At 60.8% G+C, this 24,106-nt stretch overlaps 1 protein-coding gene across 6 annotated transcripts; it reads right to left on the bottom strand.

Moving 5' to 3' along the window:
- Positions 1 to 6,232: 6,232 nt before the first annotated feature.
- On the bottom strand, positions 6,233 to 24,059 carry ST6GALNAC6 (ST6 N-acetylgalactosaminide alpha-2,6-sialyltransferase 6). Of its 6 annotated transcripts, XM_062207487.1 has the most exons (7): positions 18,623 to 18,733; positions 17,602 to 17,656; positions 16,216 to 16,306; positions 13,627 to 13,806; positions 11,240 to 11,646; positions 8,298 to 8,405; positions 6,233 to 7,537 (listed from the first exon to the last, which is right to left on the bottom strand). In XM_062207487.1, the coding sequence occupies exons 2-7, from the start codon at positions 17,625 to 17,627 to the stop codon at positions 7,348 to 7,350; spliced, it is 1,002 nt and encodes a 333-aa protein (XP_062063471.1). In that variant the 5' UTR covers positions 17,628 to 17,656; positions 18,623 to 18,733; the 3' UTR covers positions 6,233 to 7,347. The 6 variants fall into 6 exon arrangements, with proteins under 6 accessions (XP_062063471.1, XP_062063475.1, XP_062063474.1 ...); XM_062207491.1 differs by lacking the exons at positions 17,602 to 17,656; positions 18,623 to 18,733 and adding an exon at positions 17,471 to 17,582; XM_062207490.1 differs by lacking the exons at positions 17,602 to 17,656; positions 18,623 to 18,733 and adding an exon at positions 17,001 to 17,124.
- Between the last annotated feature and the right edge of the window lie 47 nt (positions 24,060 to 24,106).

Here is a 24,106-nt window from a genome sequence, read left to right as displayed (position 1 = left end):
AGGGAGGGGGGCCGGGCCGAGCGAGCCCTGAAGAGAAGCCAAGACCAGCACCCCTGCTGCGCACCCCAGCTGGCTGCAGCGGTCCCGGCACTGTGCCCACGTCACTCCAGGGGCCCGGCAAGCTGCCCTGTGCCAGCTGGGGAAACTGAGGCTGTTTGCACAAAGCTCCTGCAGGGTCTGAGGCAGGTGCAGAGAGTGGGGCCGAGGGAGACCACCCACACATCTGTCTCCAGCTGGGGGTTGGGCAGCAGGCTATAGAGCCCAGCCCTGCCCCCATGGGAGGGAGTGCTAGGACATGGGTTGTTTAGAGAGCTGTGGGGACCCAGGTGAGGGACAAGACTGAGCCGAGCTAAGGGCGCGGCCTTGAATCCTAGCTAAGGGCGCGGCCTTGAATCCATAACCAGCGAGGAGGAATGTGAGGCCTGAACTGGCCAGTGGAGCACCACCTGCCTCTCCAGCGTTTGCTCAGGAGCCTGGCACCCAGCACCCAGCACCCAGCACCCAGCACCCGGCAGTGGATGCTTAGACAGGTGGAGGGCAGGGCTGGGAGCCCAGCTGCAGAACTCAAGTGCCCCACCACGGCACAACCTTGGGGGCAGCAGCCCCAGGTGGTGGGGCCGACTGGACTCGGGATTTGTGTTGTAGGCACTAGGGAGCCATGGAATGTGTTGGAGCGAGTACGACTACCCAGGCTACAGCCCGCCCCAGGTGGCAGCATCTCAGCAGCAACAGCAGCCTGGGTCTTGTCCCAGCTCTGCCACCTGTGACGTCACACGGTTCCTACTGCTGGGGACCCGGCTTCGGGAGGGCGGGGCAGTGAGTCTGAGGTTCTGCAGCGGAAGCTGTTGGAAAGCCCTCCCCTCCGCAAAGCCACAGACGGGTGTGAACAGGCACCACATTTGGGCAAAGGAAACCGATGATGTGAATCCAAATTTCAAATGTTCTCTTCCACTTTTTTTTTTTTTTTTTAAGATTTACTTATTTATTTGAAAGGCAGAGAGAGAGAGAGAGAGAGAGAGGTCTTCCATCCGATGGTTCATTCCCCAATTGGCCGCAATGGCCGGAGCTGCGCTGATCTGAAGCCAGGAGCCAGGAGCTTCTTCCAGGTCTCCTATGTGGGTGCAGGGGCCCAAGAAGTGGCTTAGGACTTGGGCCACCTTCTACTGCTTTCCCAGGCCATAGCAGAGAGCTGGATCGGAAGTAGAATAGCTGGGTTTCGAACCAGCGCCCATATGGGATGCCGGTGCTTCAGGCCAGGGAGTTAACCCGCTGCACCACAGCGCCGGCCCCTCTCTCCACTTTTAGAAACATGTGTGGACAGTGACTGTATGGGGGCTGGTGTCCTGGTGCAGTGGGTTAAGCCATGGCTTGCGACACTGGCATCCCATATCCAAGTGCCAGTTCCAGTTCCGGGTACTCCACTTCCAATTCAGTTCCCAGCTAGCATGCCTGGGAAAGCAGCAGATAGTGGCCAAGCAGTCGGGTCCCTGCCACCCACGTGGGAGACCTGATGGAGCTCCTGGCTCCTGGTTTTGGGCTGGCCCAGCCTTGGCTGTTGCAGGCATTTTGGGTGTGAACTGGGGAATGGAAGACCTCTCTTCTCTCTCTCCCTGTCATTCTGCCTTTCAAATCAATAAATATATTTTTAAAAAATACATAAGGGGGGGCTGGTACTGTGGTACAACAGATTAAGGCCATGGCCTGCTGTGCCAGCATCCCATATGGGCACAGGTTCGAGTCCCGGCTGTTCCACTACTGATCCAGCTCCCTGCTAATGTGCCTGGGAAAGCAGCAGAGGAGGCCCGAGTCCCAGCCTCCTGCACCTATCTGGGAGACCCGGATAAAGCTCCTGGCTTCGGTCTGGCCCAGCCCTGGCTGTTGTGGCCATTTGGGGAGTGAACCAGCAGATGGAAGACCTCTCTCTCTCTCTCTGCCTCTCTCTCTCTCTCTGCCTCTGCCTCTCCCTCTCTGTAACTCTTTCAAATAAATAAATCTTTAAAAACAAAAACAAAAGAGAAATGGCCTGCTAGTTTCAAAGAACTGTGTAAGAAACACTCTCTGGTGCAGGGGCTGATGGAACAGCGGTGTAGCCGGGGAGAGGGGGGAGGTGGTGACCCTACTCCAAAGTCCCTCTTGAGAAAAGAAGAGGGGGTTCCCTGGAGCTGGGGAGGGCAAGAGGCCACAGACAGGCACAGCTTTGGAGAAATCAGGCACAGAGCCCCACCACACTGCTCCAATCCCACCTGCATAAAAATAACTAAACACGCACATGCGTGTGCACATGTGTGTGTGCGTGCACATGTGTGGCTAAGCGTCTGAAGTCTGGTCCCAACTTTGATTTGATTTTTGCATGAACTCTGTGAAGTTAAAATGCTGCTGTCCTACAGCCAGAGCCCCAGCGTCAGGGGCCTTAACAGCTTAAGCCACTGCTTGCAACACCAGCATCCTGGTGTTCAAGTCCCGGCTGCTCCACTTCCGATCCAGCTCCCTGTTAATGCGCCTGCGAAAGCAGCAGAAGATGGCCCAAGGGCTTGGGCCCCTGCATCCACAACAGAGACCTGGATAAAACTCCTGGCTCTGTTTCAGCCTGGCCTTAGCCATTATCACCATTCCTCTGTAACTCTGCCTTTCAAACAAACAAATAAAAACTCTTTTTAAAAAAACCCACAGCATCTTGGAGGGAACTGAGAGGTGGTTGTCACCCTGGGACCCCTGGTTTGGAGGCGAGACTATCGCTTCTCACAAGCATTGATCACTTCATGAAGAAAACCATTTGAGGCGCTGGCGCTGTGGCGTAGCGGGTGAAGCCTCCGCCTGCAGTGCCAGCATCCCATGTGGGCGCCAGTTCTAGACCCGGCTGCTCCACTTCCGATCCAGCTCTCTGCTGTGGCCTGGGAAAGCAGTGGAAGATGGCCCAAGTGCTTGGGCCCCTGCGCCCATGCGGGAGACCAGGAAGAGGCTCTTGGCTCCTGGCTCCTGGCTTTGAATCGGCTCAGCTCCAGCCATTGTAGCCACTGGGGAGTGAATCAGTGGATGGAAGACCTCTCTCTTTCTTTTTTTCTCTCTCTCTCTTTCTCTCTCTGGCTTTGCCTCTCTGTAACTCTGCCTTTCAAATAAATCTTTAAAAAGAAAAAAAGAAAAAACCATTTGAACATGACATGGACCCTGGGGACATCACGCTAAGTGGAACAAGTTGGTCACAGGCAGACACGTGGATTTCACTCCTCTGAGGGCTCTGAAGTCGCCAGACACAGAAACAGGAGAAGCACTTTGGGGGCGGGGCCAGTGGGGGAGCCGGAGCCAGAGAGCTCTGGGGCTCTGGCGGCTCAGCTGGAACACTTTTGTTGTGCTTTTATTTCTCACCAAATTAAATAACATAAACCTTGTAAATTGACAAGTTCGGGGCTGGTGCAGTGACGCAGCAGGTAAAGCCATCACTTGCAGTGCAGGCATACCATATTGGCGCTGGTTCGAATCCTGGCTTCCATATCCAGCTCTCTGCTATGGCCTGGGAAAGCAGAAGATGGCCCAAGTGCTTGGGCCCCTGCACCCACGTGGGAGACCTGGAAGAAGCTCCTGGCTCCTGGCTTCGGATCAGCACAGCTCCAGCCATTGCGGCCAGTTGGGGAGTGAACAAGCAGATGGAAGACCTCTCTCTCTCTCTCTCTCTCTCTCTCTCTCTGCCTCTGCCTTTCAAATAAATAAACCTTTAAGATCAAAAAGACAGTTTGAAGCACACGCTATAATTATTTAATTTGTGTATCTACCACTGTCAGGATATTAAAATTTGGGGATTTTATTTTTTTAAATATTTATTTTATTTATTTGAAAGACAGAGTTACAGAGAAAGGTAGAGACAGAGAAAAAGATCTTCCATCCGCTGGTTCACTCCCCATATGCTTACAACGGCCGGAGCTGCGCCAATCTGAAGCCAGGAGCCAGGAGCTTCTTCTGGGTTTCCCATGTGGGTGCAGGGGTCCAAGCACTTGGGCCATCTTCTACTGCTATCCCAGGCCATAGCAGAGAACTGGATCGGAAGTGGAGCAGCTGGGACTAGAACCGGTGCCCATATGGGATGCCGGCGCTTCAGGCCAGGGCTTTAACCCACTGCACCACAGCACAGGCCCCAAAATTTGGGGATTTTATTCTGACATATAACCTAAACAAAGGACAAAGGGACGGAGGGGCAGGAATTGTGTTTTGTGTGGCAGGTGTGAAGTCTAGTCCCAGATTTTTTATTTTATTTACTTTGTTGCATTTCAGCTCTGCAAAGTAGAAATCTCGGGACTTGCAATCCCAAACTGCCTGGAGGCCGAGAGCCAGGCGCGACCCTGCTGCCCACCCTACACCATTCGTACAGCTCGTGTCGCACCTACAACCAGACACATAGAAAAATAAAGCTAAGGGTTTATGTTTTTTTTTTTTTTTTTTAAATTAAAAAATATTTTGGTTACAGAGAGAACTCCGAGACTTGAAAACAAGCCCGGGGCAGGGGCCGCTGGCTTTGAGGCTGGCGGGGGCTGCCCCAGGTGGGCCTGGCTGGGGGCTCCGCTGACATCAGCCACATCCGCAGGAAGCAGCTGCAGGGGAAGTGCAGCCGGGAGGAGGGGCGCCCCCCCAGTGGGTCTGCAGTGCGGGAGGTGGGGGTCTCGGCCTCCCGGGTTACAGGGGGCGGGGCACAGACACGGGTGCCCAAGGAAGAAGCGGGTTGGATGGTGGCCAGAAGGTCACTGCCCCAGGAGGCTGACCTTGGCCGTGAAGGATCAGCATCCACTGGGTCCTAGGAGATGGGGTGAGGGGCTGGGGTCCAGGCCCCCCAGGTCTCCTGCCCTTGGTGTCCCCCACCAAAGCCCCACCTGCTGAGGCTCCCCAGGCCACCGAGCCTGCCCTGTGGGGCGTGACAGGTGAAACGGGGAGCGGGTGACTGCAGGTCTCCTGTGGTCCCCAGCTCTTACAGGTCTTAGACCTCAGTGGGGTGATCTCATCACGGTCGGTGAGACGCTGGGATCCCCAAGCCTAGGTGGTATCGCATTAGCTGCCAGCTCACAGCAGTCCCCAGTGCACTGGGCTCCGCCCACGAGGCCAGCAAGCCATCACCCTTCCCTCAGCGGGGTTCTCAACAAGCGGCTCTGACGTCCTGTTTCGGGTCCGCTGCCAGTTTTGGAGCTTGGCTGCTGACTCCTGAGCCCCTAATTCCTGGTGGGTCGGGGGTCACGGGCCCCTAGGTGCTGCTTTCCCTTCTGAGCCCCTCACACGCTCTGGACCGTCCACTTAGCGGACAACGGCCGCACGCGACCCCCTCATTCCGCCCCTAGAACACATCTTTGCTTCCCGGCCTGAGCTATTCCACAACCCACGGGCTGGGGGACCCTGTCTGGACACCTCTGCCTGGTCCCACGTCCCCAGCAGCCTTCGTGGGGCAGGACGTGCACCCTGCTGCCCATCCCTGCCCACGCAGGGCCCTGAGGTCCCCATGTCAGGCCTGGAGGAGAAATTCCCATCCTCCAGCACCCTCCACCCCCAGCTGCCCCCTGCACCACGTTCGGCCAACCCCTGCGCCCTGGGCTGCCTCCCAGCCGGCTTCGCCACCCTCCCCCCTCCACCGCTGACGCTCCTGGCCCCTTGCCACCATCTCTCGCTGCTCCCTGCCACCGCCTTGGCCTCATGGCCTCCTGGGTCCCCCCAGTGGAATTTCTGTTCCATTCACTCCTCCCGGCTAAGCCTCCCTCCCTCCCCGACGTCCCTGACTCCGGGAACTGAGCAGCAAACGCCAAGGTGGTTCTTGCCCCCAGCCCCTGGCAGCCACGACGGCTGGCCCTGTGCCAGCGGACAGCTCTCCTTCCCAGTTGTGGCAGCCCTGGGAGAGCCCAGCCGGCCGCCTGCCCTTGTCTGACACGGTCACCCTTTGTTAGGCCTCGTCCCCAAGGGCATCTTATCTGCCTAAACAGCTTGTAAACTCAGAGGCACAGCCCCTGCCTGGTGCCAGCCTGCAGGAAACAGGCCCTGTGCCCAGAGGCAGCGGCGGAGCCCACCCACTCACAGGCCCTGCCCAGCCCACAGCCCGCCACACGCCCTCCTGGGGGCCTGCCCGGACGTGTCCGCTGCCCACTCTTCAGGCCCCCAGGCCCTGGACCCCACTCCTCCACCCCCTCCCCTCCTGAGAGCCCGCGCTCCATCCGGGCAGCACCCAGTCCTGCTTGGCCCTTGGCTGCAGACTCACAGGACCCAGCGCTGGAGCTCAGACGTGTTTATTCCTGTAGGAATCATTACAAAACCAAGATGGGGCAGTCACCGCCCCCCAGCGCCCCCTGTGCACCCGCTTCCAGCCCTGGCCTTCCAGGCTCTGGCAGAGCAGGGCGCCCGCCCGCCCACAGAACGAACAGCGTCAATAAAGTGCCTGATTAGGGCCAGGAGCCAGGGACGCAGCTCCTGGCTCCCTAGAGCCATCCCAGGCCTGGCGCCAGGGAGATCCTCGGAAGCCCCTGTCAGCCTCACACGGAGACCCCGTGGAACCCCAGTTGGTCAGGGTCCCCCTGTCTCAACCAAAGGCTTCTCCGACAGGTGGAAAAGAGAGGCCTGGCCCTTTAAGAGCCAAGCTCTCGGCAGCTGGGCTGAGGGGCCCAGAAGACTGTTTTAAAGTTTGTCCCCTCCCTGTGGAGTCCCCCAAGCCTGGGGAAGTTTACACAGAAATTCCTGAAAGTATTCCTCAAGGAGGCGGGGAGAGGCACCCCAGGTCCCCCTGCCACCACTGGGGGCTCAGCAGTGGCTTGGGGGCTCCGGTCCCAGGGAAAACGGACCCGCGGGACTCAGTGGGGGAGGAGGGTCTCCGGCCCGCAGAAGCTGCCCGGGGAAGGGGCTTATCCACCACAGCCCAGGACACAGGAGCCAGGAGCTGGACGCCAGCCTCGGAGCCCTGGGGCCTCCCCACAAGCCACTCCCTTCCCGGGAGCCCGCGGCCCCGCCCCCTCCAACCCCTCCGTTTGCTGGCACTTGAGGGGGCAACACAAAACTCCCTGCTCCCTGGGACAGGACCCCCAGTGTCCCAGCCACAAACCAAGAGACCTGGGGGCCATTCCTGGGGCTCTGAACCAAGGCCTCATGGGAAAGGCTGTGTCCGCCTCAAATCGACTCAGAAGCACCCCAATACCCTGACTATGCTCAGACCCTGACACCCCTGATTAACCCAAACATCCCACATCCCTGATTGGCCAAGAGATACCCCCCGGGGCCGACTGGCTGGAGGCCACACCCCCACAGCCTCATCGAGGCCCCGATTGGCTGGGAGACGCTGCAGCCAGCCTGGATTGGCCAGCAGCGGCCGAGGGGCGTGGCCCCGGCAGGCGTGGCCTAGGCCCAGGCCGGGTGGGAGAAGGTGATGCCGTAGAGCTGCGCCCAGGACGAGAAGACCCGTTTCTCGGTGATGAAGCGGTGGTGGTTGCCCTTGCGGCTGTGTTCGTTCTGGATGTAGGTGACGCACTCGTCCGGCCCCTTGGGCTCGTAGTAGTGGTAGGGCATGCGCTGCAGGCGGGGCCGCTGGCTGGGGCGGAGAAACGGGGGCGTCAGGCAGGGTGGGCGCCGCGGGGACCCGCCCTTCCCCACATCTGTAAGGGGTGTGCGTGGGACTGGCGACTTGTGTATGATTTAATGGAGTGAGACCTCCGTTCTCCAAGAGGGCAGAGCGTGGCGGGGTGTGGGAGCCTGGCCCACTCCTTACTGTTTGCGGACCTTGGGTACTCCCCCAGTCTCCCTCATCTAGGGAGCGGGGCGGACGGCAGGACCTACGCCTGGCCTGACCGCCAATGTAGGGAGGAAGGAAGACAGTAATGCCGCCGTGCTGTCAGTTTCTCAAGCAGTCACAAGCCCCATCACTCATGAACAGGCTTGGGGGCCGGTAAAGCCGCATCCTCTGATCCAGCTGTGGCCTGCTGTGGCCTGGGAAAGCAGTGGAGGACGGCCCAGGTCTTGGGCCCCTGCACCTGCGTGGGAGACCCAGAAGAAGCTCCTGGCTCCAGCTCTGGCAGTTGTGGCCATTTAGGGAGTGAACCCTTGGATGGAAAACCTTGCTTCCTCTCTCTGCCTCTTCCACTCTGTAACTTTGCCTTTCAAAAAATGTAAATAAATCTTAAAAAAAAAAAAAAAAGCAAGAAAGGAAAAAAAAAACCTACAAGCCTTGGCGGAGCTGGGGGTGGTACCCCGCAGAGCAGTCTGAAATCCACACAGAGGCCTCCAAGGCCACAACCCCCTGCCCAGCCAAGGTTTCCAGGCCCATCCTGAAGGGGCACCGGCCCGGGGCTCACCTGCAGTAGTCAGGGGGCACCATGCCGTAAACGTGCACGTGGTCACACAGCTCCACCGCTATCACCATGGTAAACCAGCCGGTGCTCAGCCATGAGTGGGACTTCTCCCTGGGGGCAGAGAGGGGGCAGGATGAGGGGGCGCAGGCAGGGAGGAGCGCCCAGGGTGCCGCCCGGAACCCTTCCCACCCACCCTGGGGGCCCTGCCCAGCCCCGCTCCGGGGCTCTGTGCTTGTCCAGCCGGAGAGCGGGGAATCCTCTCTGGGGAGAGAGAGGCCGGGCCATGCTGTGCCCCGGTCAGATCGGGCAGGCAGGCAGGGACGGCGGAGCAGGCTGCAGAGTGGACTCCTACGGAGCCGGCCGTGCGGCTGTGACCGCACCGTGGGTGAGGCTGGCACCTGCTTCCCAGCCCACGGCCGCGTGTGGCCGCCGAGCACTCGCCACTGCGTGCAGAAGACACTCAGCGGTGTCTCAGACCGCGGGAAAAGACGACACAGACTGTGCCACGGAGGACAGTTCACAGTGAGCAGATGCTGAACTGAGTCTGGGACACATACTTGGTGGGAGGTGGTTATTTTGACTTTTTTAAAAAAAATAAAATAAACATTTTGGCCGGGGCTGGCGCTGTGGCATAGCGGGTTGTCGCCACCTGCCACACTGGCATTGCACATAGGCATGGATTTGAGTCCCAGCTGCTCCACTTCCCATCCAGCTCCCTGCTGACGCACCTGGGAGAGCAGGGGAAGGTGGCCCAAGTGCTGGGGCCCCTGCACCCATGTGGGAGACCTGAATGAAGCTCCTGGCTTTGGCCTGGACACTAAATGCATAGTAAACAATTCCACAACTCCACACATAAACTCGACTACTCAGATGAAACACTCTAACCCCAAAACCCACAGACACCGAAGCTCGGCCATGGAGAAACAGCCTGCAGAGCCCGACACTACTCAGAGTTTAAACCTTCTGAAAAGAACTCTGGAGGCCCAGAGAGCTTCATTGGCAAATCCTACCGAACAGCTACCCAATCTCTTCTAGAGAATGTAAGAGGTGGGGGCCGGCGCCGTGGCGCAGCGGGGGAGGCCGCCGCCTGCAGCACCTGCATCCCATATGGGCCCCGGTTCGAGTCCCAGCTGCTCCACTTCTGATCCAGCTCTCTGCTATTGCGCCTGGGAAAGCAGCAGAAGATGGCCCAAGTGCTTGGACCCCTGCACCCACGGCGGAGACCCAGATGGAGCTCCTGGCTCCTGGCTTCAGCCTGGCCCAGCCCCAGCCGCTGCTGCCACTTGGGGAGAGTGAACCAGCGGATGGATGATCTCTCTGTTCCTCTCTCTTGGTAACACTGCCTGTCAGGTAAATAAATAAACCTGGGAAGAAAGAAGGGAGGAAGGAGGAAAGAAAGAAAATATACGGGGTGTGGGGGGGAACCTTCCCAGTTCATTTTCAGAGGCCGGCGTGACCCCGTTACCAAGACCAGCACCGGCACAAAGGCTCAGCCAAATACTGGCAGGGCCCCGCCAGCAAGACAGGAGGAACCACACCACCACCAGGGGGTACTCCAGAGGCACAAATATTTTTGATTCAGTATTCAGTCAATACAACCCATCATATTCTTTAGAACCCATTAATACTCTTTTTTTTTTTTTTTTTTGACAGGCAGAGTGGACAGTGAGAGAGAGAGAGAGACAGAGAAAGGTCTTCCTTTTCCATTGGTTCACCCCCCAATGGCTGCTTCGGCCGGCGCACCGTGCTGCCCCAAAGCCAGAAGCCAGGAGCCAGGTGCTTCTCCTGGTCTCCCATGGGGTGCAGGGCCCAAGCACTTGGGCCATCCTCCACTGCACTCCCTGGCCACAGCAGAGAGCTGGCCTGGAAGAGGAGCAACCAGCACAGAACCAGCGCCCCAACCGGGACTAGAACCCGGGATGCCGGCGCCGCAGGCGGAGGATTAGCCTAGTGAGCCGCGAAAAACCACAGGATCCTGTTAACTGCTACAGAAAAACGTCTGATAAACAGCGATATCCGGGCGGCGCTGTGGCACAACAGGTTAAGCTGCCTCCAGGGAGGCCAGCACTCCATTTCAGGGCGCCGGTTCGAGTCCCGGATGCTCCTCTTCCAACCCAGCTCCCTGCGAATGCACCTGGGAAAACAGTGGAGGATGCCCAAGTGCTTCGGCCCCCCCATCCACCTGGGGGACCCGGATGGAGCTCCCGGCTCCTGGCTCCAGCCATTGCAGCCATTTGGGGAGTGAACCGGCAGATAGAAGATCTTTCTCTCTGTTTCTGCCTTTCAAATAAACAACAAAATTTTTTTTTTAAAAAGGGAGACTATTTAACGCATGACTATCTGCACAGAAAGCCTCAAAGGCTCGACCGAAATCCAGACACAGGGAGCTGAGCCAGAGCCAGGGTGCACACGGGAGCCGCAGCTGCGCACCAGCGACCAACAGCGGCGCACAGGTGCTTCGCAGCCTTTTAGGGCAGCGCCGAAGATGTTGGGTATTTAGGGACAAAGCGGACAAAACACAGCGGCAGAGTCAAAGAAATACAGTAAGTCAGCAGCGCCGGCCTCTCTCTCGTCACGTTCTACCCGTGGCTGCCACAGAACTCGAACCTACAGGTGTGGCTTCTTCACAGCGGACAGCGCTGGCCCAGCTGTTTCAGGGACATTAGCTGGAGCAGGGCATGCTGGGAGCAACCGTGCTTAGAGCAGGGCATGCTGGGAAGAGCCCAGACCTCTCGCGAGACCTGACGCTAGGGGCAGCTGCACGAGACAGAGGCTGGGGGTGACTCTGAGCCCTGGCGCAGAGCATGCTGGGAGCCCCCGTTCGCTGGGCGCAGAGCATGCCGGGAGGAGAGGCCACGCAGCGCTGGAGAGGCCCGCGCCCCCAGGAAGTCCGACCGAGGGCGGCAGGGAGTGGGCGCGCGCGGGGGCGCGCGGGCGGCCGGTACCTGTCCTTGCCCGTCTCACCCCGGAAGAGCTCGTCGAACTGCTGCATGCGGCCGGGAGAGACGGCATAGGCCTCCAGGCCGGGGAAGGCCAGGCCCGCCCGCTGGATCACGCGCACCAGGCTGCCCTGCGGCTTCTGCATCTTGCTCGGGGGCCCCCAGAAGATGAACACGGTCTCCGGGGTCCGGTTGACGAACTCCTGGGGCCTGCGCAGCACGCGGAACACGCTGGAGTGCGCCACCACGCGGAAGGTGGTCTTGTTGCCCACGTCGGCCGCGTAGCCCGTGGTGGGCGCGTCGTTCATGCGGATGGTGCACTCGGCCCGCTCGATCTCGGGCCCCAGCTTGGTGCCCAGCAGGTGGCTGGAGCTGGTGACGATCACACACTGGTGGCACCGGGAGGGCAGCGTCTGGGGGGGCGAGAGGCGAGGGGTGCTCCGCAAATCCAGGCCTCGGGGAGCCGAGAATGACTGCGCCCATTTTAAAGAGGGGAAAGTGGAGCCCAGTCATTCAGCACTCAGCAGCTACTTCCAGCCAGCTGGCGAACGGCCGGCTGCCGGACACCGAAAGTGAGCGGAGACCCTGCTCCTGGCCTGGGGAAGCGCCCAGCTGCGGGGTCAGACAGCGCCCCTGAGCGGCTGGTGCTGGGAAGGCGACCGCGAGACGGGCTTCGCTGGGGGGGGGGGGGTGTCTCTGAGCCCAGGCTTGGGGGGGAGGGGGTACGGGGGGGGGGAGCGGAGGGTGCTGAGAGCCAGAGGACGCTCGCTGGAGAACAGGTCACGCGGCGGAAGGGCATAGGGCCCAGATCTGAACCCCAGGTCGCGGTGGAAGGGCGTAGGGCCCAGATCTGAACCCCAGGTCCAGGTGACCACAGAGCCCCACTCCCCAAAGAGGTCACCGTGACATTTCCTCGTCACCCATAAACAAGATTCCACCTTGTTATGAAGGAACCGGGAGAGGGGCCGGCGCTGTGGCGTAGTAGGTGAAGCCGGCGGCACCGGCATCCCATGTGGGCGCCGGTTCGAGTCCCGGCTGCTCCACTTCTGATCCAGCCCCCTGCTAACGGCCCGGGAGGGCAGTGGAGGATGGCCCAAGTGCTTCGGCCCCTGTACCCGCATGGGAGACCTGGAAGAAGCTCCTGGCTCCTGGCTCCAGATTGGCGCAGCTCCAGCTGTTGCAGCCATTTAGGGATTGAACCAGCAGATGGAAGACCTCTCTCTCTCTGTGTCTGTAGCTCTCATCCTCTCAAATAGATAAAAAATTTTAAAAAGGGGGGGTGCCTGCTGTGGCATAGCGGGTAAAGCCACCGCCTGCAGTGCTGGCATCCCATATGGGCGCCAGTTCGAGTCCCGGCTGCTCCACTTCCAATCCAGCTCTCTGCTACAGCCTGGGAAAGCAGTAGAAGATGGCCCAAGTCCTTGGGCCCCTGCACCCGCATGGGAGACCCAGAAGAAGCTCCTGGCCCCCGGCTTCGGGTCAGCGCAGCTCCGGTTGCTGTGGCCATCTGGGGAGTGGAGGTCTTCCAGCGGATGGAAGACCTCTCTTTCTCTCTCTGCCAATGGCACCTCCTCCAGGCAGCCTTCCATGAGCCCTTCTTCCAAGATGCAGCAACAGGTCTCACGTGTCTCGACTGACAACTTGCCCACTTTCCTGAGCTCCTGGGTCCCAGGTGCCCTGTCCGCCAGGCTCGGCCACCTCCCTTCCCCATTCCCACACTCGAGCCGTCCCATTTCATCCCAGGATCTGTCTTATTCCTCCTTCAAGGAAACACTCCTAAGGGGCTCCTTCCCAATGCGGCAGTGCCCAGAGCCTCGGATGGGGACACACAGACACACAGAGCGGACCCCAGGACTACAGCCAGCGCACCCACAGCGCCCAGGGATGACTTCTGAGCTGCCAGTCAGCAGGGGCTGGGTCCCTTGGACAAGCAACTCCCCTCTCTGGAGCCAGGGCCGCGGTTACGCTCTCTCCCCCAGGGAGATGACGGAGCTGCCCTCAGGGGATGTGTCCAAGGAGCGCAGGCCCTGGCAAAGCACAGCCACCATTCTTCCTGCTGTGGGGTTGCTAAGCACCCAGCGCCCTGCTCCCAAGCCCGCCTGGTCTCCCCAGCAGAGACGGACACCAGTAGAAACATGCAGCCGGTTTCCAATTTGAACACGGAGGGTGGGACCTGGGAGAGACCTGAGGCCCAGAGGGGGCAGGGCACTTGTGCAAGGTCACACAGCAAGCAAGGGGCCAGGGCTTTGCCTCCTGGGGTCAGCGGGAGGAGGGGAGTAGAGGGGGGTGGAGCGGGAGCAGGAAGGCACAGTGAGGCTGAACAGAGAGATCCACTCTCCCTGGGGGGCACCAGCCCCGGGCAGCTCCCGGGGCTCCCCAAGGGGCCACTCTACCTTGTTGCCAAGGAGAGGGATGTAGGCATTGGCGATGTCCCACTTCTTGAAGTTGACAGGCCGGTGGCTGCGACCCCGCAGGGAGCCGTAATGGAAGACCTCATTGGCACTGCTGGAGCTGTAGAGGATGAGGATGGTGACGAGGGCAAAGAGGACCACGAACACTGCTGACCGCTGCTCCTGCGGACGGGAGAGGCTGCTGAGCGCCCAGCTGCCGACCACACCCGGCTAACTCTTCCTCCCATACCAGTGCAGGCGCTTCCTCCTCCAGGAAGGCCTCCCTCCAGCCCCCCTGAGCCCCCTTTCTCACAGCACTGGTCACCTTGCATTCAAACTGCCAACCCCCAGATAGACCACCAGCTCTGAGGACTGGGCCTGGGCTAGCCTCGCACCCCACTGTGCCCCAAATCCCAGGACAGGGAGCTGGGCAGAATCTCAGTGAGGGTTTGCCGGGCTGGGTTGGAGGCGGGTGCAAGCTGCTCCCCAGCTGCAGGTGAGCGGACGCCTGGAGACGGGTGGGCCAGGTCTTTCCCAGCAGTAACGCTCCTGGCCTCCTCAATGCATAGTCAGCCCTCTGTCTGTGGGGATGCACCCAACCGCAGGTCAAAAAGGCAGTCAAGCCCACGACGCCTGTGTCTGTGCTGAGCACGGATGGACTTTCCTTGTCACTCTCCCCTAAGCACTACAGCGTAACAAGCAGCCCCATGCAGCTCCACTGCCTCAGGTGTTCTAAGTAATCCGGAGACGATTTCAAGGATAGGAGAGCATAGGAGCAGGTGCCACGCAAACGCTAAGCCGTTTCTAATAAGACACTTGAGCATCCGAAGACTCTGGGGTCTCCGGGTGGGGAGGGGTCCTGAATCCTATGGCCCACAAATGCCAACAGACGCCCATGTTCCCTCTAAGCTCCAAGTTCACCCCACCTGCTCTGTGCAAATAGAGCTGAGCACTTTAAATCTTTTCCCTTGCCAGCCAGTTGCATATTAATCTTAGTCAGTAGAGGGCGCTAGAGAGACACCGCAGGGGCAAAGGCTTCAGTCTGGGTTCTGGTGGGCTGGCCAGGGGGAGCCCCTTTCAAAGCCATGACTTCCCCAGCCCAGGCATCTGCTCCAGTGTCCTGCGGCTGAGGGCCACTGGCCCCTGCAGGACCACAGCTCCCCCAGACCACTCAGCTACCTGCAGCACCAAGGCCTGGATGTCAGGCCTGTAGGGTGTGTGTGTGTGTGTGTGGTGGGGGGAGATATGTTCCTTATACCTGTGATTCCCGCGTGGAAGCCCTGGGCTGCTGGTGCAGCCTTGTGTCAGTCCCTCTACGGATTTGGAGGTTCAAGGTCCAAGATCGGGAGGCCCCAGTGGGTTGGAGGGAGAGACACAGGGCACACCCTGTCCACTACCTTCCACGCGGCCTCTCCTTAGGAAGCCCCCGGGATTCTATCCTGGGGCTCCACCCAACACCCTCACCCAATCCCGTCCCTTCCTGCGGGCCCCACTGCAGACACTGCCAAGCCACCAGCCATTAACCCGTTAACGTGAACGCACAACTCGGGGGCGAGTCTGGGGAGCCATATCCCGCTCACACCGTGACACCGTCGGAAGGCGAACGTGTCCAAGTGGGAAAGGCACTGAAAACCCAGAGCTGACCAAGCAGTGCAGCCTAGGCACGCGGTGCCCTGCAGTGCCGGCCGGCTCCCAGCAGGCCAGGGCGCAGTCACACCTCCTGCTGGACAGACGTGCACAACTGGAAGAACCATTTCTACAGCATGCCTGTGGCTTCCTCACGTTACAAAGGCGGAACCTAGCAAGTGAAGCCTCGAAGGCAGGGCGGAACCCTGAGTTCTAACCCCCTGCAGCCCAGCACATCGGCCACTGCACTTCCCTGTTTACATTGTCATGGGCTCTCTCTCCGGATTAGAGCCCAATGAATACAACCAGCCTACCCCCATCCCCGAAATGTCCCGCTCAGCCAAGGCCGCGGCAGCTCCAGCACAGAGGTGTGCGGGGTCAGCACGAATGCACGGATGAGGGGGTGCTCCCCTCGGTCAGCTTTGACTCTGACCTCCGGCCCCGCCCCCACCTCCCCAGCCGGTCCTGCATCACAGTCGCCCCTGTCAGATCGACCCTGAGCTTGCCCAGAGCCACTCAACAGATCAGAGGCCAAAGCAGGGCTCACGCGCAGGCCTCCCAGACATCAGCTGCTCCTCGTCAGAGGAAAACGAGACTAAGAAACGGGGCTGGGGCCAGCACGGGGCACGGCGGGGAAGCCGCCTGTGACACGGGCGTCCCCTATGGGCGCCGATTCAGAGTCCCGGCTGCTCCACTCGGATCCAGCTCTCTGCTATGGCCTGGGAAAGCAGCAGCAGATGGCCCAAGTCCTTGGGCCCCTGCACCCACGTGGGAGACCCGGAAGAAGCTCCTGGCTCCTGGCTTCAGCCTGGCCCAGCCCCGGCCGTTGCAGCCATCTGGGGAGTGAACCAGCAGATAGAAGACCTCTCTCTCTCTCTCTCTCTCTCTCTCTCTCTCTCTCTGCCTTTCAAATCAATCAATCAATCTTTAAAAAGGAGGCGAGCCTGAGGAATCCAGGGGACTTACTTTGTTGCTACTCATCTCTCGCCGGCGTCTGCTGAGGGGTAGGGGCCAGCGTCCCACAGGCGGCCCGGGGGGCAGGGAAGTGGGGTCACACCTGCAAGCCACCAGAAAGGGTTACGGCCCAGCCACCTTCCCCTGGGTCTGGCTGGTCAAAGGCTTCACCCCCCCTCCCCGCCTGCTCTCTGCACCCAGAACTGAAGGCTCAGGGCCGGAAGCACTGTGCAGACAGACACAGAAAGGGCGAGAACTCCCTGAAGTCACAGAGCCCGGTAGTGGCCTCGGCCTGCCCTCACCGGCGGCTCGCCAGCACCCAGGCAGGCCTAGAGCTGGCCGCACTCGGCAGGAGCCCCACGCACAGCCTGCTCCCAGGAGGGCCCTGACCTCCTCTGCTCCCCTTCCCTCCCAGGTCCTGGGCACGCCCGGGACACCCTCCTTCCTGCACCCTGGCCTACCCTCCGGCAGGCTCAGAGCTCCCAGGTGCCACAGTCCACATCCCCCGTCACGGAGATCGCGGGGGCAGGCGCGGCACGGAATTACTCACTCCATTAGCAAGGAAGGTCTTGGGGGCTAACGGCACCGGGCCAGGTCTGGTCCCAGCCTGGAAATCTCAGCCAGCGCTCAGACTCGCCATGGGCCAAGTGGCCGTCAGCAAAGCCCTAGGCAGCCTTCCTTCCGGCCCCGCCTGCCCGGCACCACCCCAGCCCTGAGCCCCGCTGTCCAAGCGCTCCCACCGCCGCGGGACCCAGACCTCAACCTGTCCACCTGTGAAAAGGGCGTAAGCACCGTACCCAGACTACTTCCGGCCATGAGTCGGCGAGGGAGCTTGCAAGGGGGCTTCCCGGCCGGCCCCGCTCCGGGGTCCCCGCCCCCTGCTCTAGCTGCTGTTTACTCCCACGCAGCCACCGGGAATAGTCCCAACCTCGGCCAAAGGCGGTGCCCCCACCCCCGCTCCTGATTGGCGGTCAGGGCCCCGCCCGCCGCTAACCCCGCCCCCGCACTCGGCCGGCTTCGGGTTTCTCCCCGGCCCTTCCCAGGGAGGCTCCGACGCCCACGGTCCAGCCCCCGCCGGACAGACGGGGAAACTGAGGCTCATCAGAAGGGAGGGGCCGCTCCTTCGTGGACTCGTGGGCCAGGGTCCGGGGGCTGCCCCATCAGCCTCGCCGCCTCCGGGCTCCGGGCTCCGGGGACACTGCCCGGGGGCAGCCTCCTGCAGCTACTGCCCTTCCCTGCCGACGCCCCCCGGGCCCCGCTTTCCCACCTTGGCCCAAGCAGAGCCCTCAGCCAGGACCACCGTCCCCCTGGTCAGCCCATCACAATCCTGCCCTCCGAAGGCCACGGTGGTCAGGACAGCGTGTCAGGCGCCAGTGCGAATCCGGTTCCACCACTTACTGGCTGGGGGGCCTCGAGCAAGCCATGTGACCTCTCTGAGCCTCAGTGTCCTCATCTGTGAAGTGGGAATAATAAGAGAAAGTGACTCTCGGGGTGGTTGGATGCAGGCGGACGTGGCAAGGGGCGCGCTAGGCTGGAAGGGCTTCGTGGAGATCAGCGGCCATCAGTCCGGCGGCTGCTCACTGGCCGTTCAAGGCCTGGCCTCCACCAGCTTCCTCCCCGGACCCCGCCCGGCCACTTCCCCCAACATCGGGGAACGCGTGTCCGATTCCTCCTGCACGGGCGCAGCTCCTAGGCCCATTTCACAGATGAGCAGACCACGTCGCAGGCGCAGCGCCGTGCAGGCGGCCCAGCGGGCTCTAGGGAGCGTGTTTACAGGGAGCTGCGCGGCGCGGCGCCTCTCGTCTTCCGCCGGCGCGGGCCCGAGGCCGCCGTGTGCGTGTCCAGCAGCCGGCCCGGCGCGCCGCGCAAGCCCGTGGCAAAGCCGCTCGCTCGGGCTGGGAGGCGGCAGCCAGGGGCGCTGGCCCCGGGGCGCGCACTCAGACCCTGGCTGGACGTGCACGGGGGCTGCGCCCTGAGCCACGGGGGTCCGCGCCCCGCTCTGTCTGCCCCTGGGGCCCCGGCGCCCCCAGCAGCCGCGTGGGAGAGGGGACTTCGGGGAGGGGGAGGGGGCTGCTCCTTGGGAGAGGATGGCAGCACCGAGTCGGGGATCCACCCGGGACGGGCTCGCCCCTGTACCCACTCGCGCCGACCCCTTCCCAACTCGAGCACTCCGGGGGGCCCGAAGTGAGCAGCGCCCGGGCAGGGGCCGGGAGCCCCAGCCCGGCAGCCGCGGCGCGAGGTCCCGCGAAGCCGCGAGGGCCGGGGTCTCTGGGCGTGGTTACCCAGGGTGGGGAGTGCGTCCCGGGGTCCCGGGGCCCCCGCATCCATTCCCCTGCCTAGCGGCCTGCGATGCCCCCTCCCCGGCCCCCGCAGCCGCCTCCCCGCCGGCCGCCCCCGCGCCCGCGCGGCCCCCGCTCACCTCCGCCGGGGAGCGCCGGGCCCCCGCGGCCCCCGAGCCCCCTCACATGGCGCCGGGAGCCGAGAGCCGGGGTCCGCGCTCCTCCGGCCGCCCAGGCCCCGCCGCAGCCCCGGGCCGCCGGGTCCTAGAGCCGCCGTTCGCAGCCCGGGCGCGGGCCTGCGAGGCGGGCGGAGCCTGGAGGCCGCAGGTGGCTCCGCCTCCGGGCGGCGCCGCGGGGGTGGGCGAGGGGCGAGGGACCCGGGTCCTGAGGCCGTCAGAGCTCATCGGTGGCGCCCGGGGGCCGCCGTGGTGACCACGAAAACAGCAGAAGCCGTTGGGAGCCTGGGAGTGCGGGCCAGGCCCACCGTGTCGCCCGGCTGTCACCGCGACCCCAGGTGGGAAAGCCGAGTCCCGAAGCACACGCGCGCGGCGCTCGCTGCGCCGGGGAGCTAACTCGGGTGCACCCGCGGGGGCGCGGCCCTGGCGCTCCCCTGCCTCGGGAGAGCGGGGAAGGAAACTCCCAGGGCGCCCCAGGACTAGAAATGTCACCTCCTGGGGTCGGCCTTGCCCTCGCCGCCTGGGACGCCGGCCTCCCCTACGGGCGCCGGTGGAGTCCCGGCTGCTCCGCTTCCCATCCAGCTCCCTGCTAATGGCCTGGGGAGGCGCAGCGATGTTCCAGTGCCTGGACCCCTGGACCCACGCGGGAGACCACCGCGTGGCCCAGCCTCTGCTGTTGGGGCCACTTGGGAAATGAACCAATGAACCGACAATATCTCCCCTCTCTGTAACTCTGCCTTTTAAATAAATAAAATTAATCTTTAAAAAGAGTAAAGTGCTCCGGACGCCCACATCGCGTATCAGAGTGCCTGGTTTCACACCTGGCTCCTCTTCCAACCCAGCTCCCAGTAACGCACACCCTGGGCGGCAGCAGGCGTTCAGGTATTTCTGGTCCCTGTCACTCACCTGGGAGACCTGGCTTTGGCCCGGCCCAGCCCTGGCTGTTGTGGGCTCTGTCTACCTCTGTCTGTCTGCTTTTCAAATAAAAAGAAAGTAATACTTATTTTGAAAAGTCACTTCTTATGATTACCTGGGTATCCATAACATCATTTGACGCGATGGGGAAAAACATCTGAGTATACATTGCGAGGACACAACGGTTAAAGGAACAAAGGCACAACTCATCATCGTGAGTGCTGAAATGAGGGACACGGTCATCCACAGGCCCTGGCAGCAACAGGTGCACAGGATATTAAGGACACGCAGGTAGGAGGCAGGTTACACACCTGCATCTTGTATAGTCGCTTTGGAAACCAACACGGTAAACATTTGCCTTCTAAGTGCAGATGAACCCTGGAAAAATTCTCACTGAGGTACACAGCAAAGTGGCATTGCAAGAAATAATACAAAGCTGGACACAACGCGCAGAGCCATCATGTTGACAGTAGGGGACATTTGCACGATGGAATACTATGTAGCAGGGGAAAAGGAGTGAGCTACAAGTATGCAGGTGAATCTTAGCACCGCCAGGAATGAAGACTACGTAATGCCATCGTCCCTCAGCGTCCACAGGGGATTGGTGCCAGCATCCCCTGCAGATTCACAAATCCAGGGACGCTCCAGTCCTCCTATAAAATGGCTCAGCATAGGGGCCAGCGCTGTGGCATAGCAGGTAAACTGCCTGCACTGCCGGCATCCCGTATGGGTGCTAGTTCGGGTCCCGGCTGCTCCTCTTCCGATCCAGCTCCCTATTAATGCACCTGGGAAAGCAGTGGAGGATGGCCCAAGTCCCTGGGCCCCTGCACCTACATGAGAGACCCGGAAGAAGCTCCTAGCTCCTTTCAGATCGGCCCAGGTGTGGCCGTTGCTGTCATCTGGGGAGTGACCCAGAGGATGGAAGATTCTGTCTCTCCCTCTCTCTCTCTCTAACTCTGCCTTTCAAATAAATAAGTAAATCTTTTTTTAAAAATGTTTTAGCATTTGCACATGATTTATGCACGCCTTTCTACATAGTTTAAGGCATCTCTAGGTTACTTAATAGCTAATACAATATAAACGCTACATAAATAGTTGTACTATATTAGGCAATAATGACAAGAAAAGAGTCTGTCCATGAGTAGTACAAAAGCAATTTTTTCCCAGCTATTTTCAACCCCCGGGTGTTTGAATCCCTGGATGTGGGTCCCTTGGATGCTGAGGGCACGACTGGATACTGTTTTCACGTGGCAGCCAGGAGAGAGCCCTGCCCTAGCACGGTGATTAAAGTTTTAAAAGCAAATGTCAGAAGCACAGTAGGTTCCTGGGGGAGGAACAGGCACGGTGCACGTTACAGTAACTGTCTGGCCGCAGGTCCTGGCCATAGCACTGTGCTTTGAAACTAACAAGCGTGGCCTGGCCGTCCTGGTGTGCATCTCAGTGTTTACAAAGAAACGAGCAAGAGGTGGCCATTGGATCCAGGCACCTAAGACTCTGGCGAAGACACCTGTGCTGGGGCCAGCGCTGTGGCGCAGTAAGCTAAGCCTCCACCTACAGCGCCCTCATCCCCTCCGGGCACCGGCACCTCTCTAATAAAGTAGGTAAATATTTAAGGAGAGAAAGGTGCACAAGAGTAGATAGATGAGACAAATGAATCGTGAGAGCTTTTGCCTACAGAGTGTTAATAGTGGAAGGATGAAATTTGGGGATGCTCTTTGGCTTTTGATTTGTCTGTATTTCCCCCAAATGTTAAGATAATGGCCATGCAATGTCATTACATTTTAAAGTGTTTCTAGTTTCCAAGAACAAAGGGCGTATAGACTCTTTTTTTTTTTTTTGCCTTTTTTTTTTTCCCAATACAAGGGCACACAGCTTAAGAAGGGGGATCGACTGGGACGTGCTCGCTAAGCCATTTCGTTGCTGTGCGAACATCAGAGGGTGCACGTCCATGATGCAAGCCGGCTGCAGGGGCCCGGGCAGGAGGTGCGGTGCGTTCTTGGCTGCTGTCCTTAGGGCACACGACCCCCCGCAAGCACCAAGGCACATTTGGAAGTGTGCAGGGTGGAGAGGGGCTGGGGAGGAGTCGACGTGACTCTCACTTCTTGCTTCGTAAACGCCAGGTGGTTTATGTTGTACTAATTTGGTAAGTAGATAACACTTTGTCTTTAATTAAAACAAAAAGTAACCAGGGGGCCGGAGTTCTGGCACAGTGAGTTAAGCTGTGTCTCCCACATGGACACAGATTCAAGTCCCGACTTCTCCACGTCTGATCCAGCTCCCTGCTGATGGTCTGGGAAAGCAGAGGACGATGGCCCAAGTGCTTGGGCCCCTGCACCCATGTGGGAGACCCGGAAGAAGCTCCTGGCTCCTGCCTGGCCCAGCCCTGGGCCACTGCAGCCATTTGGGGAGTGAACCAGCAGATAGGAGAGGTCTCACTCTCTCTCTCCCACCTTCCCTCCTCCTCTCTCTGTTAACTCTGCCTCTCAAATAAATCTTTCAAAAAAAAAAAAAAAAGAATAAAATAATCAACCCCACCCCCTGCCCCCAACCCCAGCCTCCAGCTGAGAAGCACAGCCTATCAGGCGCGGAAGGAGGCGCTGCAAAGGACAGACTCCAGGCTTCCGGTCTCTGCTGGTCTCTGCTGGCGGCTACCTCTCCACCTCCATTCCCTTCCCCAGCCCCAGCGGGCCCACCCCAGAACGGACACCCAGAGGGTGGGGAAGCCTGAGGAATTTGACTTCAGCGAAGGGGAGATCCTGGCCCCCCAGCCCTCCGGGGAACCGGCGGCTGCACCAGGGTAGGAACATCTGGGGCCCATCCCTTCTCACTAACCCAGGCCAGTGACCCAGACCCTGGAAGTGCGAGGGGCCACACGGGCCACCATGCCCCTGGGCCGGGCTCACTGCCACCCGCTGTGTTTCCAGGCCCCAGGAGCAGTAAGGAGCCCTGCAGTGCTGATCACAAGGAGGAGAGAAAAGGGAACGTTGTGCATTGACCGCGGCTCCCGCACAGAGCACCTCTGGAGTCCTTGGAGACGTCACCTGCAACAGGTGCTCGGGGGCCATTCCGTCCGCTCCACCTCCTTGCCCCTTAGCAAACGTCCCCAACCTGCTGCCCCAGCTTCAATTTACAGGAAGCACACCCAAGCGCTCAAGGCCAGGGCAGGGCCAGGCTGGGCACTCCCGCCTCCCTCTCCCCCTCTCGGGAGGTGTAGCTGGCAATGTGGCGTCCGCCAGGAGCTGCCCCACACCTGTCCCCAAGACCTGGCGCACAAGGCCGCAGTGCCAGGCTTCTGAGGAAGGGGTTCCTGGGGACCCCTCTGGCTGAAGCTACCTGGCGTCCCCTCTGGGCTCCGGAGTTGGGGGGGGGTGTCCCCAGCCAGAGAGGCCAGGGAAGCAGAGCCCTCAGAGCGCCCTGCACCTGCGCGCAGGGTCCCACCCCCACTTACCTTCTGGCAGCCGCAGGGCCCGCAGTGGCAAAGGAGCGGGGTCCTCAGTTTCATGGTCATGGTCATGGTCACCAGAGCTTTCAGCAGACCCTGAAGTAGCCACCAGACCCACCAGGGGTCATCTTCTCCTGTCTGGAGGAAGTGGCTGGTGGCTCACTCCTGGGAGGTCACCACCCCACAAAGACACGGGATCTGTGTGGGCCAATTCAACAGTGAACGCCCCACACAGGGGTAGGGCCAGCAAACAGGAGCCTCTGTGTCCTGGGCCCCAGGGCTGGGCCAGCCTTTGGAGGAAGAAGAAGCCACTTCCCAGGTGGAGGCCAAGTCCAAATCCCATGAAGGCCAGCAGAGCCTGGGCCTTGGAACTTCCCAGCGTGAGGCTGTGAGCAGGGAGCCAGCTGAAGGGGCCCCGGGCCGGGCAGGGCCGACTGAATGAGGCCCCCGACTAGGTGCCAAGTGCGTCAGAAGCCCCAAGGCCGGGCCACCATGTCTGAGTTCATACAACCCACAGAGGCAGGGATATTTCAGTACCATTTACAGAAGGGGAAACTGAGGCCCAGAGAACATTAATGTGCAGGGCCCACACCGCCGGCCGCAGCAGGAAGTGGAGCCAGGAGGAAGCCAGCGCTGACTCCAGCCTGAACCCCAACTCCCACCAGGTTCTGTCCCACCCTTACCTGCCCAACCCCCGCGGAGACCCCTGCCACTGTCCAGGTCAGCAGCGGTGGCCCGGCTGCCAGCCGGCTCCCAGCTTCCCCCTCCCCCCACACTTGCAAGGCCTGGGGAGGGGAGGAGGGGCTGTTGGCCAGGTGCCAGGTCTCTGGCCTATCCTGGAGGTGGGGGGTGGCAGGAGGGAGTGTGCACCTGGTCACCCCGAGCACCAGACACAACCGGCAGCAGGAAAACGGGAGGCCCCTTAGTAGATGTCAGTAGAACATTAAGCTACACAGAGGGTTCGGGCTGACGCACAGGGACACACCCATGAAGCAGGCCCTGACCGCCCCAGCTAGAACTTCAGGGCCCCTCCCCAGCTGAGAGCCCGAAGCCCTGGAGCCCGGCCGGGGCCTCTGCACCCCGGCCCTGCC

Source organism: Lepus europaeus, chromosome 12, assembly GCF_033115175.1.
Source record: "Lepus europaeus isolate LE1 chromosome 12, mLepTim1.pri, whole genome shotgun sequence".
NCBI lineage: Eukaryota > Metazoa > Chordata > Mammalia > Lagomorpha > Leporidae > Lepus > Lepus europaeus.
Note: the sequence above shows the minus strand (reverse complement) of the source record. Positions and strands in the feature narration are given on the sequence as shown.